Below are 16,345 nucleotides of genomic sequence, written 5' to 3' on the forward strand. Positions count from 1 at the left end.
CTCTGTTCACAGTAGTAAACTTACCACTACAGAAAAATTTTTGATTCAAACCATAGAGGGTTATTTAAATATGTATGCATAAATTTTTTAAATATGTCTCCAGTAGAAACACATGATGAATTTATTACACGTAAAAGCTCTAATTGCCACCTCTTCTTATAACTGGAATCACTTTTGGTAATTTGGAAATAAATACCCACATAAATTTAATTTTATAGGTACGTACCCCTTCCTGTAAAAATATTTTTTATTCTGTACTAAAAATAGGCATAGACTTTTAATATTGGTAGTTTTTCTCTTTAATTGGGAAGGGATTGCAAGCTTTCTTTCAAATTTATTTAACTGGAACTTTTTCCTCATCCATGTGGCTCAAAACTGTCATTGCTTTATATATGAGGTAGGTTTGCCTATTTGCTATTGTCTGCAAACTTTAAAAGTGCATGAATGATGTGGGGTAAGAATCTATCCTTGTCCGACATTATGAGGCGGTGCATCCATGTTTTAAATAAAGTCTTGAATAGTCATCCGACTCAGTAACTAGAGATGGCAAATGAGAAAGAAACCCACGGTGCCCTCCCTCCCTCCACACAGCCCTGGTACCTCACCCACCTGGACGTGAACAAAGCAAGTGTGGTCCAAGCAATCCCAGGATTTTCCGTGTTAAAGCAAATAAATGGCTTAGCACCTCAGCCCCCCTTTTCAGTGTTTGCTTCTGTATTTAAATGTGTTGGAGGTTTTCAACATCACCAGAACATTGACTGTTAAGAGGCGGAAAACATGCAATTTATAGCAGATGGGTGCAGCCTTTTCTGGCTGTGCCGCTGAAATGGGATCAATCAACAGCACTTCATGCTCGATTTGTCCAACAGAAACCCACCTGGGGAAACCCCGCGGAACGGTGCCTATTAGGAAAACACCTTAACACATTTCTTTAAATAAAAACTCGCCAGTTGGCATTAATCTGGAAGAAAATGGTTTCTCCATTAACTCTCTCCCGCTTGCACAGGCTCCTGTCTTTTTGCCTCTTTTTTGAACCAACATCTCTTATTCTCTTGGCTGGTAAAAAAATGACACAACCCCCAAGAAGCCTTGTAGGGCCCGCATCATAGTGCTGAAACTCTGAAACTTTTTTCCTTCCTGGTTCTTGGTCTCATCAGCTTTCTGCAGACTTTATCTGGCAAAGATCCGATGCTTCTCGGTTCGTTTGCCGCTTTCTCCATGCTGCCTTTTCTTTGAGTTTCTTGACATCTTTCTCTCCTTTGCTGAGGGTGTGGTGGGCCCCGAGGGAGTGTTAGCAGCCAGGGAAGCCCCTGCAAACTTCACTGCTCAACCAGCCAGTGCCCAGACAGCGGGAGGTTTCATGGGGGGATGAAATGAAAATCAGGTGCTTTGGAGGGTCCACAGCCGCCACACATTAATCGCTTTTCTGTCTGCTTCTGGTAACTTTTCCAGGTGTAAAGTGGATATCTCAGCCCTCCCACTCAAGCAAGCCAACTGCTTGGAGCTGCCATTGGAAAGCTGCCTGGGGACCCTTCTGATGCTGGTCACCCTCACGCCCTGTTCAGGGGTCTCGGTCTCAGATCTGTGTGTGTGCCCTTTGGCAGACCCCAGCGAGAGAAAGCAGATTGCCCAGCGCTTTGTGAGTGATCTGCCTTGCTACGCCCCCTCCCCACCCCACGCCCACCTCCACATTTAAGCTGAAACACAGTCTGGGAATTGAAAAACTGCATCCAAAGAGATCTTTGTCCAAAGTTCACTGGTATGTCTTGTAAAACAAGACATCAGACCTGGAGGTTAATGCGTTAGTGAAAAGGTGAAAGTAGATTTTAGAATTCACCTTCCCATTTAAAAGCCAGAGAAAGTGTTTGGATATTTTACCATTCAGGATCTCTTTGGAGAAAATTGAAATCCTCAAGGGGGCAAAAGCTTGTTTAGCATGTTTGTATATATGAATAGGTGTTTTTATTTTATTTTGTTTGTCTTTTAATTTTATTTTATATTGGAGTATAGTCGATTTATTGAGTTGGCCAGGAAACGTTCTTTTGGGTTTTTCTGTAGGATGTTAGGAAAAATTTGAATGAACTTTTTGGTCAAACTAATGCACTGCTGTGTTAGTTTTAGGTTTACAGCAAAATTATTCAATTAAACTTGTACATACATCCATTTTTTTTTCAGATTCTTCTCCCATATAGGTTATTGCAGAATATTGAGTAAAGTCCCCTGTGTTATACAGTAGGTCCTTGTTGACTATCTATTTTATATATAGTAGTGTGTATGTTAATCCCAAAGTCCTAATTTACCCCTCCCCCCCAAGTTTCCTGTTTGGTAACCATAAATTTGTTTTCGAAATCTGTGAGTCTGTTTCTGTTTTGTAAAAAAAATAATAATTTATATTATTTTTAAGAACTTTAGTATAAATTCACAAAAATTGCCTTTTATAAACCAAATATTAATGTTTGCAATGTTGTGCATACATTTCTAGACCCTCTTAAGATCAAGTGAGAAAGTACTTGTGTCTTATAAAGCAAAACAAAGCCCTAGAGAGGCATGGGAGACTTGTTCCACACTCCCCTGGATAAGAACTGTTTATGAATTTTTGCCTAACTAGTTGCAATGTTCTTAAAAGTCCACTCATCATTTTTAAATCAAATGGGTTTGTCCTCGTCATTATTTCTTGTGTTCTTGCTTTCTCGGTGTCTTTATTTGCATTCTGGTTTTATTCCATCTTCTTTGTAAATCAATACGTTTATTTTACTGCCACACACATGAAAGGCGCATTTTAAGAAAGTGGCATGGAAATGAAGCAAAGATGAATCCCCATTTAATGGGAGTATTATTCTCAGCGTAAACTTAAGTGTCTCCAGACTCCTTCACTGTGCAAGGTGTATTGATTAATTGAATAGCCCTTTATCTTCAGGAGTACAAAGTCTAGCCACGCATCTTATTGACAACACAAGATTCTGTATGCAAGGTTGACATACTTTAAAGAAGTTTTGACAAAATCCACTTTTAATATTCTCTTTGATGACTTTACTTTAGCAAATGAAAATAAAGCAAAAGTCCCCCAAATTTCCCATGGACAAATCACAAAATTTTCCAAATTCATGAGGAGTTTCATGTATTTATAAGGTGACATTAGGTAAGATCAAAATGACTGCTTTGCATAATGCCTCAAGATGTGGGGAGTACTAATTTAAAAGAGGTTTGAAAATGTAGAATCAAAATAAAAAGATCAAGTGTTTTGTTTTGTTTTGTTTTGTTTTTTTGAGCTAGAGAGCTGGCCAGTGTTTAAGAGGGAAAGAATACTGCATTGCAAGATACAAGTTCCAGATCCCTGGATTTGTTTTTTAGGTTTTGAGAGTAGATAATCTTCAAAGGCATTTCACCTCAAAATTATGAAAATATTTTATTTCAAACGTGTCCATCTTAAATACTAGTTTTTTTTTTTTTTTAAGATTGAAAATACTATTTGAAGAAGCAACTTCTAAAAGTTCTTAGGAATGGTGCACATTACATTAGGCAAACCTTAACTGTTATTAAGCTTTTGTGATTCTGACTTGAAATGCCTAAATAATAAGGGCCTTACTACCCTTCCATAAATCTCTGGGATCAACTTATCACAGGTTTTTAGTTCTCTAGTGATGATGGAAATATTGTATCCAAAGGTTTGAAAGTACATCTTTTTCAGCAGATGTGTTTTGGAGGCAGGCAAAGAGCATTTTTCTGCTTATCTCTTTCTTGCACAATTTCTAAACGATGTGGTGTGATAGACAATTAAATATTTCTGTAAATGCTTAAGAATTATCAGTAGGTATATTAGAGGTTTGGCACATGCCAACTAAAAACTAAAGTAAATATGATTACAGAGCAATACTGGATGTGCAGTCTCTAATGAATAGGCTCTAACATGGACTAGAAAACTCATTCTATTTCCATCCCTACTCTCTTTCTGGTGGTAATATGTATCCAGGAAGGGTCCAAGTTTAGTTCTCTGATACCCATCAAGTTTATTCTGACTAAGTCAGAATAATGTTGCCTTTTGGGGTGATTTAAAAGTTTCATTATAGAGAAAGAAGGAGGAACAGAGAATCGATGTCATTTTACCCCGTGTTCCTGGTGGGATGTCTGTGCTATCACCAGGGGGCGCTGTTAAGAGTAGATTGCATGTGCTTTGCAATTTGTTTATTTTGAAACTGAAGTTAATTAATTCTCAGTCAGTTTGAATCTGATTGTTGCAAATGCTGAAGTTCCCTGTTGACTGATACAAGGAGCTTTGAAACTTCTCCTAGCTTTGCATGAGAAAGGTGATGATACATCTAGAAGGTACTTCCGGTAGGACTTGCTGGCATTAAACGATGTATCAGAAAACAGTGTTCATTGGCTCTCCTTTCCTCCCGCAGTGCTTACAGAACTCCCTGAAAGATATGAAGGACGTCGGCATTTTACAAGTGAAGGTTTTAAAGGCAGTAGATCTCTTAGCAGCAGATTTCTCAGGTATAAAAATCTTTTTCATCTTTTTTTTTTCATTTTTATTTATTTCCTGCCTTGAAATGATCCGATGGCAAAGCGAAATGTTTTATTCAGTAGAAGCATGTACAGAGAAATCATGCTCTTTCAAACAGAGTCACAGAAGAAAAAAGTGCAAGCAGGTTCTCTCACTTTACATTTTTCACATTATCCTTTGCAAATAATTTTGCTGTGATTAGAAAATGTGCTAGTCCCTTTGGCTTTCAAAGATATTTGTGAATGATCTGTGTCATGACTTCTTAACTGGTTAAATGTCTGATGACGTTTTTCAAGAGGACTTCAGAAGACAGACAGACGTCCGTCCTTCTCTTGCGCACTGTGTACGTAATGTTCTGTTCTTGGCAGAGTCTATGGTGTAGTACATGGGTCCTCAGTCTGACTGGCTGGCTGGCTCGTTTCTGTAACAGTAACCAAAGTCTAGGCCATGGAATCACTTTACCATTGGTACTGTGTTATATGAAATTTGTCTTGGTGCTTCGTGAATTGGAACTTATAGACAGAGGCTACAGCAGACCTGCTCTGTGATGAATTATGCTTGACTAAGAATAATCCAGACATTCCCGTGTCTGAGTAGACAATGGCGCTCCTCTCCTTGCTGAATTAAACCCTTATACTAATGGTTTAAACACCTACATGACAGTTTACTTACCAAGTAAACTGATGAATATGAAGAATGTTCTACAACATGGAGCTATCTATTAATGCAGTAGTACATTTTTGTTGTTGTTATAATCTTAGAATGTGGTCTGCTCTCTGTATGTGTGTAACCTCAACTTCTGAGGCTGGGGTAGCTCAAACTCTGGAAAAGAGATTGTTAATTAGAAGCACTTTATATTATAAAAATTATAGAATATATGTTTAGAAAAGAGCTCTCCTCACTCTCCTTCAAAAAATGAGCCAATGGAAATCATTCTACAAGATGATCACAGTGTTAAGGAAATGCCCAGTGAGAATATTTAAAAAATGCTTTTTTGGCCAATATGAATGTAAAAGTTCTCAGTCTGTGGATGAAATACTCCAATGGAGGCTTCTGATATTCATCAGTTTACTTACAAATGCTTATATAGGCTTAGATTGATTTAGAAAATTTTCCTTTGTTTTGAAACTTAGTTTATGAAAACACTTATTTCAGACGTTTCATGTGCCTTCATCAGAAGTTATTTTAGTTTTCATCACTAAAACGCATGTAAAATTACTTACCAGTTTTCCTGAGCAAATTGTGTTTTACTTCCATTTCAGTGTTTCGATATAGCACTTTTTGAATCTGTAATTGTCGATGGCTTAGTAAACATCATCTCAAGGCCCAAGAACTCATATGTGACTTTAAGCAGTATTTTCAAAAAATCTTTTTGTAGTTTTATATTTTGTGATCACCAGGAACTAATTGCAGTGCATTAAAAGACTTGTGTATAGCTACATCCATATGTGGAAATACTCTTTTAAAACTTACCTTATTTTATGCTTCCTATCAGGTGACTTCCATAAATCATCCTCAAAACTAGGATTTATGGAGGTTGTTTCAGGCCAATGTGAATTCTCCAAAGAGTATTTTCACTGTTAAAGTGAATAGGAGAGAAACCTGGAAGATGAAAGTTTTTGTAAAGATCAGTCTATAAGGCAAAACCCTCTTTTCAGAAGAATAATATTGGTAGAAAATGCTACCATTTGGTCATTTTCTTTATATTCAAGATATGCAGTAGATAGTTTTGGAGTGGATAAAGGTGAGTATTAGAAGATTGCAGTAACAAAAAGAAGTAGTTAGTAATGCTGTGTTATTTGACTAAATGCCCTGGTGTTTTACTGTCTCTATATTACCTATGAGAAAATTATCACTCTCTGATTTGAAGCAGAGATCCTTGTCATTAGCTAAATATGCCTTTGGACCATATGGATCTTTATTGTTAGAATCAGATCTCACAGTCTAAGTTCTTCATAGGTTGGCTCACTTCACAGGTGAACAGACTCACTCAGTCTGCTCCAAACCAACGTGGAGCAGACTGGACCTAATCCAAAGAGTTCTAAACCAACTTTTCTCAGTGAAAGAAGAAGTGAATTGTGGTTGCTGTGAGGTAGCAATAGGATATAATTAATACCTCCAAGATGTTAGCCATTATATCATACAGTGGCAACTTACCCTTTTTATTACTGTTGTTGTTATTATCAATTCACTTGATATGCAGTAAAAAAAAAAAAAAAAAAAGCCAGCTTCACTTGATCACGGATCAGAAGTACGCATATTGCCAGTACCAGGAACATTTAAGAAATAAGTAACTATTTGTACCCAGCATTTTCCAGTCAGCCTTGTTTATAAATGAGTATTTCATTTTAGTTGCTCAGGGAACAGAGTATTCACGCCTTCAAATAAAAAAGAACTACACTTAAAAATAATTAGTTATTGCATGTCGATGTATGGCAAAAAAATCACAATATGGTAAAGTAATTATCATTCAATTAACATAAATAAATTAATTAAAAAACTGCATTTACTCTGCATAGCTGGGGATCTTCTCAAAGAACAATGGTCGTTTCAAAACGGAACTTTCCAACCTTTTTACTTTTTTTTAAATGATAGTTTGTGTTTTTTGTTGTTGTAATTGTTCCTTAGAAACAATACCAAATAACCATGATAACTGTTGCTTCAAGTTTGTTTTATCTAAAATTCAGGGACTCTGATGAAACAAAAGTCCATGGGGGCAGATCTTGGCAGTGGTCCCTATGGAGATGAAGGTTACAGTTTGCAGAATGCAGGGACCTGTTGTCCTAGAGGAGAAATGAATGCATTTGCCAGCTCTGCAATCAGTGGGTTTGCCAATTTTAAAGTTTTATCTTTGCAGGTAGCAATTAGAAAAAGAAAATACTGATCACTCATGCTGCTCTGATCAAAGTTAGGAGGATGTTCCTCACTAGTGGTTACTGATGTTTTGATAATGTGGCCATAAAAAGAAACTTTGGAGAAATTGAATTCTCATTACTTTCCTGGTATTTCAGAACATTGGAATAATGTGTATTATATATATATATATATATATAGAGAGAGAGAGAGAGAGAGAGAGATACAATGTTAGTTGCTCAGTCCTGTCTGACTCTTTGCAACCCCATAGACTGTAGCCCACCAGGCTCCTCTGTCTGTGAGATTTCCCAGGCAACAATACTGGAGTGAGTTGCATTTCCTCCTCCAGGGGATCTTCCCAACCCAGGGATCAAACCCAGGTCTCCTGCATTACAGTGCCTACATTGCAGATTCTTTACCATCTGAGCCACTAGGGAAGCCCTTATATATAATGTATCATATATATATGTATATAAATAATATGTACACCATATATATAAGCATGTGTGTGTGTGCACTAAGTTGCTTCAGTTGTGTCTGATTCTTTGCAACCCTGTGGACTGTAGTCCGCCAGGCTCCTCTGTCCATGAAATTCTCCAGGCAAGAATACTGGAGTGGGTGGCCATGCCCTCCTTTAGGGGATCTTCTTAATCCATGGATCAAACCTGCATTTTCTGCACTGCAGGCAGATTCTTTACCGCTGAGCCACCCAGGAAGCCCCATATATATATACATGATATATTATTTATATATCATATATATAACATATATATGTACATTCACTGAGGTGGATTTCTTTGCTATTATTAATTTAATTTTTTAAAGGTAAAAATTAGTGCAACCTCCCACATCTTACAAGATATTAATAACCTAAATCTACAAGTTACCAGTGTTAAGATATTTACAAAAGATAAAGACTTCAGTGTTCTAAAGTATAAAAAAAATTTATAACTTTTTCAAACTAACTCAAATCTTTGATATACTGTTTTATTGTGTGATTGAACCTACTCAGTATTGATTTAAATTTATATATAACTTGGCATTTTATATGTGTGTCTGACATTTGTATATAAGTGAGAAGACCTTTTATTTTAAAGAATCAGAAGTAATCTAACTTCCCTTGTAGCCCATCCCTCTAAAATTGGTGAAAGATATTTTAATGTTCTCTGTAGCCAATATGAGATATGGACAACCATGTGCAGTTATTCTAATACAAGAGCCTGTCAGATATTTTTATTAAAGCATTTGTCTCACAAACACCTTGCCCCAATGTAACCTAAAATTTTTAAGTAATAGGTTATCTAGTCTGATGTCAGTACTTCTGTAGTAAACAAGGCCATAGCCTTGATTCACAAAACAGATGATAAATTGTACTTTGAAACTCAAGGTGAGTATAGCTGTTTGTAATGCTTAATAAAACCAACATACTTCACTCAAAACTCAGCTGTTTTGAGAAGAAATTAATAAAAACCAAGCAAAAACAATGCAGAGTTTCTTTCATAGACTATAAAAAGATAATCAAGTAGTTAATAGGTAAATAGAAAAATAGGGGACTGAAATATTTTCTGGCCAGGGACTTTTCTGGTGATCCAGTAGTTAAGACTTCACCATAGCTGGTAAAATTCTTCATTCATTCTTTAAGTACATAATCCTTTCCCAAGAGATTGCAGCTCATGCTTTGGATAAATCAGTGTTCAGTTAAACGATTCATTCATTGAAGATGAAGATCAGCCCCTGTTTGATTTGTTCTTTATTTTTATGGTATCTGCCTTTCATTTTAATTCCTGTATATTGTGGAAAAGATTGAGAGTGGGAGGAGAAGGAGACAACAAAGGATGACTTGGTTGGATGGCATCATCGACTCAATGGACATGAGTTTGAGCAAACTCCAGGAGACAGTGCAGGACCGGGAAGCCTGGCATGCTGCAGTCCGTGGGGTTGTAAAGAGTCAGACATGACTTAGTGAATGAACAACAGCAACATACTATGGTATAGAAGATGTATAGAAATAGGTGTGCAAATCTTGGTTCTGCCACGTTCTAGCCATGGGTACACTTAAGCCTTTAGCTTCTCATGGGTGTTTTAACAGTTAAGTTGGTGGTGGTAGTGGTAAAGAACCCGCCTGCCAATGCAGGAGACATAAGAGATGCAGGTTTGATCCCTACGTTGGGAAGACCCCATGGAGGAGGAACTGGCAACCCATGTCAGTATTCTTGCCTGGAGAATCCCGTGGATAGAGGAGCCTGGTGGGTTACGGTCCATAGCAAAAGAGTTGGACTCAACTGAAGTGACTTAACACACAAAATAAAACCTAAATGCACTTACCAAACACATTATTACATGCTCATTAAATGCTATTCCCATCTTTGTTAAATTTATTTTTCTAGAGTGTAGTTGACATGGGGAATGTCACAGGTTATTGTCTTCTTGATATTTTGTTCATAATTTTGCTGAGTTATAAATAATGTTGGAAATAACATTGCTAATCACTGGTTAATCATTGCTAATCACAATAGCTTTTCAGCACTTTTAGAAATCTATAGTTACTACTCTATGATTTTTTTGTTTGTTTCTATTTTATTGACTCTTTATTGATAAGAGTAAAGAAAAAATATGCTTCATAGTGGAAAATTCTCATGCTGAAACCAGTTTAGTGCTTCTATTCACACTTGGTAATATGGATAATAGTTTTATTGATATAAAATATTTTTGTGGGCTCATCAATTTTTGTTGTACATAAAAGTGCTGTTTTGAGAAACTGTTGACCAAAATACTGCAGTTAGATGCCATATTGTAGCATAGAAATGTTCCAGCCGTATGCTATAATACTGACTTTTGAGTAGTTTTTATAAATTATAACAGTATGTTTTTTGTTGTTTTGGGGGTTTATTTTTTTGAAACATAAGACTGCTTGTATCAGAAGAGAAATAGTCTTACAGTTATTGTTCACTGGGACTTTTAAATCACATGTCCGTTTTCTAGTTTGTTTTCCTGTATATTGTGCTGTTTAAAGCTGTGTTCATAACAATAGCTCCCCTCTTAAAGATACTCCATTTTCAAAGGACGGACTGTAATTGCAATTTCTAGGAAGCTCAGCAATAGTCATTTAATGCTGTTAATTCATGAGAACCTCATGGCTAGCTGAGCCCAAATCAAGACCAACTTTAAAAAAACACATCAAAAATGATACAAATCTTCCTTGGCAGGCCATCTGCTTTAACAGTCTGCCAAGGAACATGAACTCTAGTCGATGTATCTAGCTCTGATAGATGCAAGTCCATCGGAGATATAGCCATGTGTAACTTACTGGCACCTTGAGAGTGAATGAGTTCAGTTCATTTGTGGTGCTCTATGAATTAACAGCTTGTTCTACTGGTTGTGTTCTTAGTAAGATCTTTATTTATTCAGCCAATGTACCTCCTCTGTGTGTGAGCCTGTGGTGGGCCCTGCTGACACGGTGGGGAGGGTGTGGAGAAATTAATCACCGCCTTCACAGGGAGTGACTACTAGCCCCCCAGTGGTATCTAATGACCGTGCTACTGTCGAGGTCAAGAATAGGCTGTCTGGGTTCATTAAAAGGACACCTGTCTGGTGTTCTGCAGGTTGTAGCTGAGACATCAGGGATGAGGAGCAGTTAACACAGTAAAGATGAAGGAAAAGCATTTTCAAGTGAGGGAACAGCACATTCCAAGCCTGCAGGGCTTTTCCAAGACATGCAAGAAGCGAGTGAGACTGGAGAACAGAGGACGGTGACCCTGAGGGGCGGGAAGGCTAATGTATTAGGTGGGACTGGATTATATAGGAACATGGGGTCCAGGGGAAGAAATTCGAGATCTTTCTAAGTAGGGGAGTGATACGATCTCATACGAACTTCAATACTAGAATACTAGTTTATTCTGGTGGCTGTGTAGAGCAAGCATTTTGGAGGTGCAAGAGTGAATCATGGGAAGGTGTTAGGTAAATTCAGATGATGCTATTTCAGGGAGCTTGAGTGAGAATACTGGAGTGGGTTGCCACTACCTCCTCCAGGGGATCTTCCCGACCCGCGGATCAAACCCCAGTCTCCCGCATTTCAGCAGGTTCTCTACAGTCTGAGCCACTAGGGAAGCCTCTCACAGGGAACAGAGTTAGAAGAAGGAAAAATTCTCATGTCACCAGTTCTTGCTCTGTTTGTGCTGGACGATTATAGCATCAGAAACATAGTTAAGCAACATCTCAGCAAAATTGTCCTCTTCCTTTGTGGACTTCATAGTCCGAAGTGAGACCTGTCTGTCCCCACTTCAGCTGGACGTCCACCACTGGAAGTGATCAGGCCCTCGTCTGCAGGACTCCACCGAGGCCATCAGCTGGATCAGAGATGCTTGCAGCCCAGTCGGGAAAGTAGGACATACATGAAAGTTAGGTCCAGAATGAAGAGAGATCAGGATTTTCTCTGCTGTTAAGATCCCTCTCAGAGCCCAGCACAGTATTTTCCACATTTTAGGAAACCATAAGTTACTTGTTGAAGGAAGGAGCAGGCACATCATAGCATGTGGCATTATAACACCTAAACTAAATGATCGTAGGAGGTTGAGAGGGGAGCTCCCTGGAGTTTAAGGTGGCAAAGAAAGTCCCTTGAAGATGCTACATCTTGTTCTAGGTCTTGGAGGTTAGCTGGTCTTTGATTTTTTTGGAGAGAAGTGGCGCTTGGGAGAGCCATTCCATACGCAGAATAAGAGGCAGGGCTGAGCCCCGTACCTCTGTGCTGCTCAGGGATGGAGCACAGATGTTCCATCCTTGATAAAGGGTGTGGGATCGGGGTCAGATCAGGATGGATGGTGTGGGTATGTTGTGAGAGAACATAGGTTTTCAGGACGAGCACTGGAATTGGCTCAAATACATGATAGTAAGGGTTATCAACAAATGATTAGAGACAGTAATGGAACTGAAGGGAGTGATTTTTGGAAATGAATTCTGGGGTGGCTGTTGCCCTTATCCACACTCCCAGCCTGGGCTGTAATGCACCACAGTTAGCTTCAGAAATTAGCTTCTTCTAGAAATTCTTTCTTCTAGCCCTGCCCCTTGTATTGACTGACAGTCTGTGGTGGTTCCTGGGTGCCGGATAAATAAAAAGAAATAAAATTTTTTAAAAAGTGCACTGTTCATGGCCTTCCAGGCTTTCAGCCAATCTCTTCCTTTATCCACCAGTATCTTACATTTCCTGATCACCACTATTTAGCGGTGTGTGTGTGTGTGTGTGTGTGTGTGTGTGTATGTATGTGTGTACCCCTGTCTGTATTTGTGTATGCATGCTAAGTCGCTTCAGTCATGTCTTGACTCTTTGCAACCCCATGGACCTCTGTCCATGGGATTCTCCAGGCAAGAATACTGGAGTGAGTTGCCATGCCCTCCTCCAGGGGATCTTCCTGGCCCAGGGATCAAACCCAGGTCTCTTAACATCTCCTGCATTGGCAGGTGGGTTCTGTATCTATCCCTATGTATGTATGTATCCCTCTATCTATGTATATCTGTCCGTCTATCACTGTATCTATCTTTCTCTGTATCTGTCTCTATCTGCTTAATGAATGTAATGCTCTGATCTCTCCCTGTCTCCTCAGCAAGGACCTACCTATTTCTGCTGGCCAAGTCAGCCACCTCCTAAACCTTGCTCAGAATTCACCTCCCCTGTGAAATCTTTCTGGACTTCAGCCAGATAAATTAAATGTCTGTGAACTTTAGTTTCTTATCTGCAAAAATGGCACAAACACTCTTTACCTCATAGAATGGGCGTGAGGATTAAAGGAGAACTGCATGACGCATGGCTTCTTACCCAGAGTTGGGAGAGCCTGGCTCCCTCCAGCCAACACCCATCCCTGGCTGCCGAAGTCCCCAGCTGCCCCCTCCCACTGGGCCAGGACACTCCTCACAGGGGAGGGGGGACACGCATACCTTGGTTGTGCCTGCATCGGGTCCTTTAAATGAAATTCAGGCTGAATATAGAACAGAGATGTACAAATGTGTAATAGAAGGGAGATAAGAACAACATGCAGTCAGAGGTACAGAGGAGAATGGCTCAGTCCGCTGGAAGAGGGTGTGAGGGAAGTTTTCACTGAAAAGGTGACATTTGCTGAAAAACTTGATTATTCTGAGAGCTCCTTGAAGGTAATGACTTGGTGGTCCATGTACATTGGGGCCTGGTTCATTGCCAAGAGCAGAATGGGAGTTTAATAAATATTTGTCGGATGAATGATATGACCTCTCAAATACTTTCATTGCTTGTCAATCAACTTCTGTAACTGATATAAAGGTAAAATTATTTAAACGCAAAACCTCCACTTGCTGTTGGAGGAATACAAATGGATTTTAACGTGCCTTTTGAAAATAGCAAAGGCTATTGAGAGCAAGACGCTGAAACACCACCGTGAGTCTGAACCACCAGGGGTGTAGCCGTGTCAAGGTGACATGGCATATAGATGCAGGAGAGGTCATCTGGATGGTTGACTTGTAAAAACAGGGGGACCAAAGAAAAAGAGGGCGGACTCAAGTGTACCTATGTCCTTTTGCCTGGTACTGTTTGCTTGGTTCTCTTGGGAAACATTTGGATATTTCATTTGTGATGGGAGATCATTTTATCGGATAAAAATACTATTTAAATTTTACTGAAAGCCCCCATCTGTGTGGAATCTTCTTTTTAAATTTTATCTACTCACCTGTGTATTTTTAATTTTTTTGGCCATATCCTGTGGTACATGGGATCTTAGTTCCCTGACTAGGGATTGAACCCACACCCTCTCCATTGCAAGGCAGAGTCTTAACCACTGGGCCACTAGGGAAGGTCTATCTGGAATCTTTGAAGGGCAAGAAATCATTCCTAAAGTGTGCATGTATTACTCTATAGATGTTTTAATGTCTTTGCTTCTTCCTCCTCGTCTCTGCCTGTTTCTCCTGGAATATTAATAAATATAGCATTTTAATGAGCTTTGATGGGATTATCTTCAGAGAGTTGGTGCAGTGTGGTCCTCGGAGACACACAACTGAAGCTCCCAGTTTCTGGAAGGAAGTCTGTTCCTCATTACCTGGGACAGCAGAGTGTGTGCTTGATAGCGGGGTGGGCAGGGCTCAGCCCACCGGCACAGGCCGGGCCCCTGATGCCCTGCTGGGGGGAACCTCAGGGCTTTCAGTAAAAGTGTCAGACGGTTTTCCCCGAGCCAGCGCTGACAGAATGTCATGTCAGTGTCTCCGGAGGAGCAGCCCTGACACCTCCCAACAGTCCGATGAACGGTTAAATAGCTGTTTTCAGTTTGGGTTGAGGAGCTCAGCATAGTCTACCAGAGTGTTAAGCCAAGAGCATGTGGGTCCTTTCAGGTTCACAGTTATTCAGGAGATGCCGTGACCTTCTTCACTGTGAAGTACCTCTCACCGAACGCCCACCCCGTACCCTGTGACACAGCCCCAGAGTAAGACCTGACTTTCTAAGAAAATTGAAGAATAGTTAATTTACCTTGTTGTATTTCAGGTGCACAGCAAAATGATTCAGTTAAACACACGCGCGCACACACACACACACACACACACACACACACATTCCTTTTCAGATTCTTTTCCATTAGAGATTATGGCAAAGTATTAAGCATAGTTCCTATGCCATACAGCAGGTCCTTGTTGGTTATCTGATTCATTAGTATGAATAGGCTTCCCAGGTGACTCAGTGGTGGAGAATCCACACGCAATACAGGAGGCACAGGTTCAATCCCTTGGTCGGGAATATCTCCTGGAGGAGGAAATGGCAGTCCTGTCTAGTATTCTTGCTGGGAAAATCCCATGGAAAGAGGAGCCTGGTGGGCTACAGTCCATGGGGTCACAGAGAGTCTGATGCCACTGAGCACGCATCATACGTACCTACAAACAGTATGTATCTGTTAATCCCAAATTCCTAATTTATCTCCCCACTTCCATCCCCTTTAGTAACCATAAATTTGCTTTCTATGTCCCTGAGTCTATTTCTGTTTGGCAAGTAAGTTCATTTGTATCTTTTTTTTTTTTTAAACCAACTTTACAACAGATACCAAAGGACCTTCTCTAGGTAGAAAAGGCCACAACGAGAAATGGGAAAATTATGAAATGTATCATTTTTTCAGATTCCACATATAAGTGATCATATGGTATTTGTCCTCCTCTATATGACTTTGCTTAATATGATAATCCTTAGGGCCATCATGTTGCTTCAAATGGCATTATCTCCCTTTTTCATGTCTGAGTAAAAAACTTCTTAAAGAAGCAAGACTTTTTAAAAATGAAGATAGATAGATTTGTGTGTGTTTGATTTGGGCTGCTCAACATCTGAAACCCCTTGTAGGACTGGGGTGCTTCTCTCGTATGTTTTGGAGAGGGGGTTCTGATTTGCTTGCATTCAGTGGGAAGCCAGTATGCTCTTCCTTCTGAGCCCTGGAATTTAGGAGATGGGGATTTGCTAGGCAGGGCAGTCCCCTTATATCTCCATCAAGTGAGGCAAAGGAGCAGGCTTGGAGAATACATATTAGAAGCAGCTGCACTTAGGGGGGCTCCCTGGTGGCTCAGCAGTAAAGAATCCACTTGCAATGCAGGAGATGTGGGTTTAATCCCTGGGTCATGAAGATTCCCTGGAGAAGGAAATGGCTACCCATTCCAGTATTCTTGCCTGGAGAATCCCATGGACAGAGGAGCCTGGTGGGCTATAGTCCATGGAGCCTCAAAGAGTCGGACATGACTAAGCTACTAAACATTAACATTTAGGGCCTGGATCAGAAATCTCTGTGAGGCCAGTTTTCCTGGGAAGAGAGGTTGACTGAGATTCTGTGCCTGAGTATCCCTCAGCCTTTGGTTTCCAGTAACTTCAGACCCGAATTTCCAGTCTGTGCACCAATCCTGAGTTGTTGTTTAGTCGCTAGTCTTGTCCGGCTCATTGAGACCCCATGAAGAGTACACACCAGGCTGCTCTGTCCTCCGCTTTCTCTCAGAGTTTGCTGAAAC

General features: G+C 39.8%; 1 protein-coding gene across 5 annotated transcripts in view; it reads left to right on the forward strand.

Moving 5' to 3' along the window:
• The window catches only part of MCTP2 (multiple C2 and transmembrane domain containing 2), a 254,411-nt gene that overhangs the window by 133,590 nt on the left and 104,476 nt on the right, over positions 1 to 16,345 (forward strand). For all 5 annotated transcript variants that reach the window (XM_043489630.1, XM_043489631.1, XM_043489629.1 and 2 more), the window contains 2 exons: positions 1,453 to 1,639; positions 4,401 to 4,494. In XM_043489630.1, coding sequence (XP_043345565.1) covers positions 1,453 to 1,639; positions 4,401 to 4,494 — 281 coding nt within the window. The remainder of the gene's footprint in view (positions 1 to 1,452; positions 1,640 to 4,400; positions 4,495 to 16,345) is intronic.

This window comes from Cervus canadensis, chromosome 17 (genome assembly GCF_019320065.1).
Source record: "Cervus canadensis isolate Bull #8, Minnesota chromosome 17, ASM1932006v1, whole genome shotgun sequence".
NCBI classification, from domain to species: domain Eukaryota; kingdom Metazoa; phylum Chordata; class Mammalia; order Artiodactyla; family Cervidae; genus Cervus; species Cervus canadensis.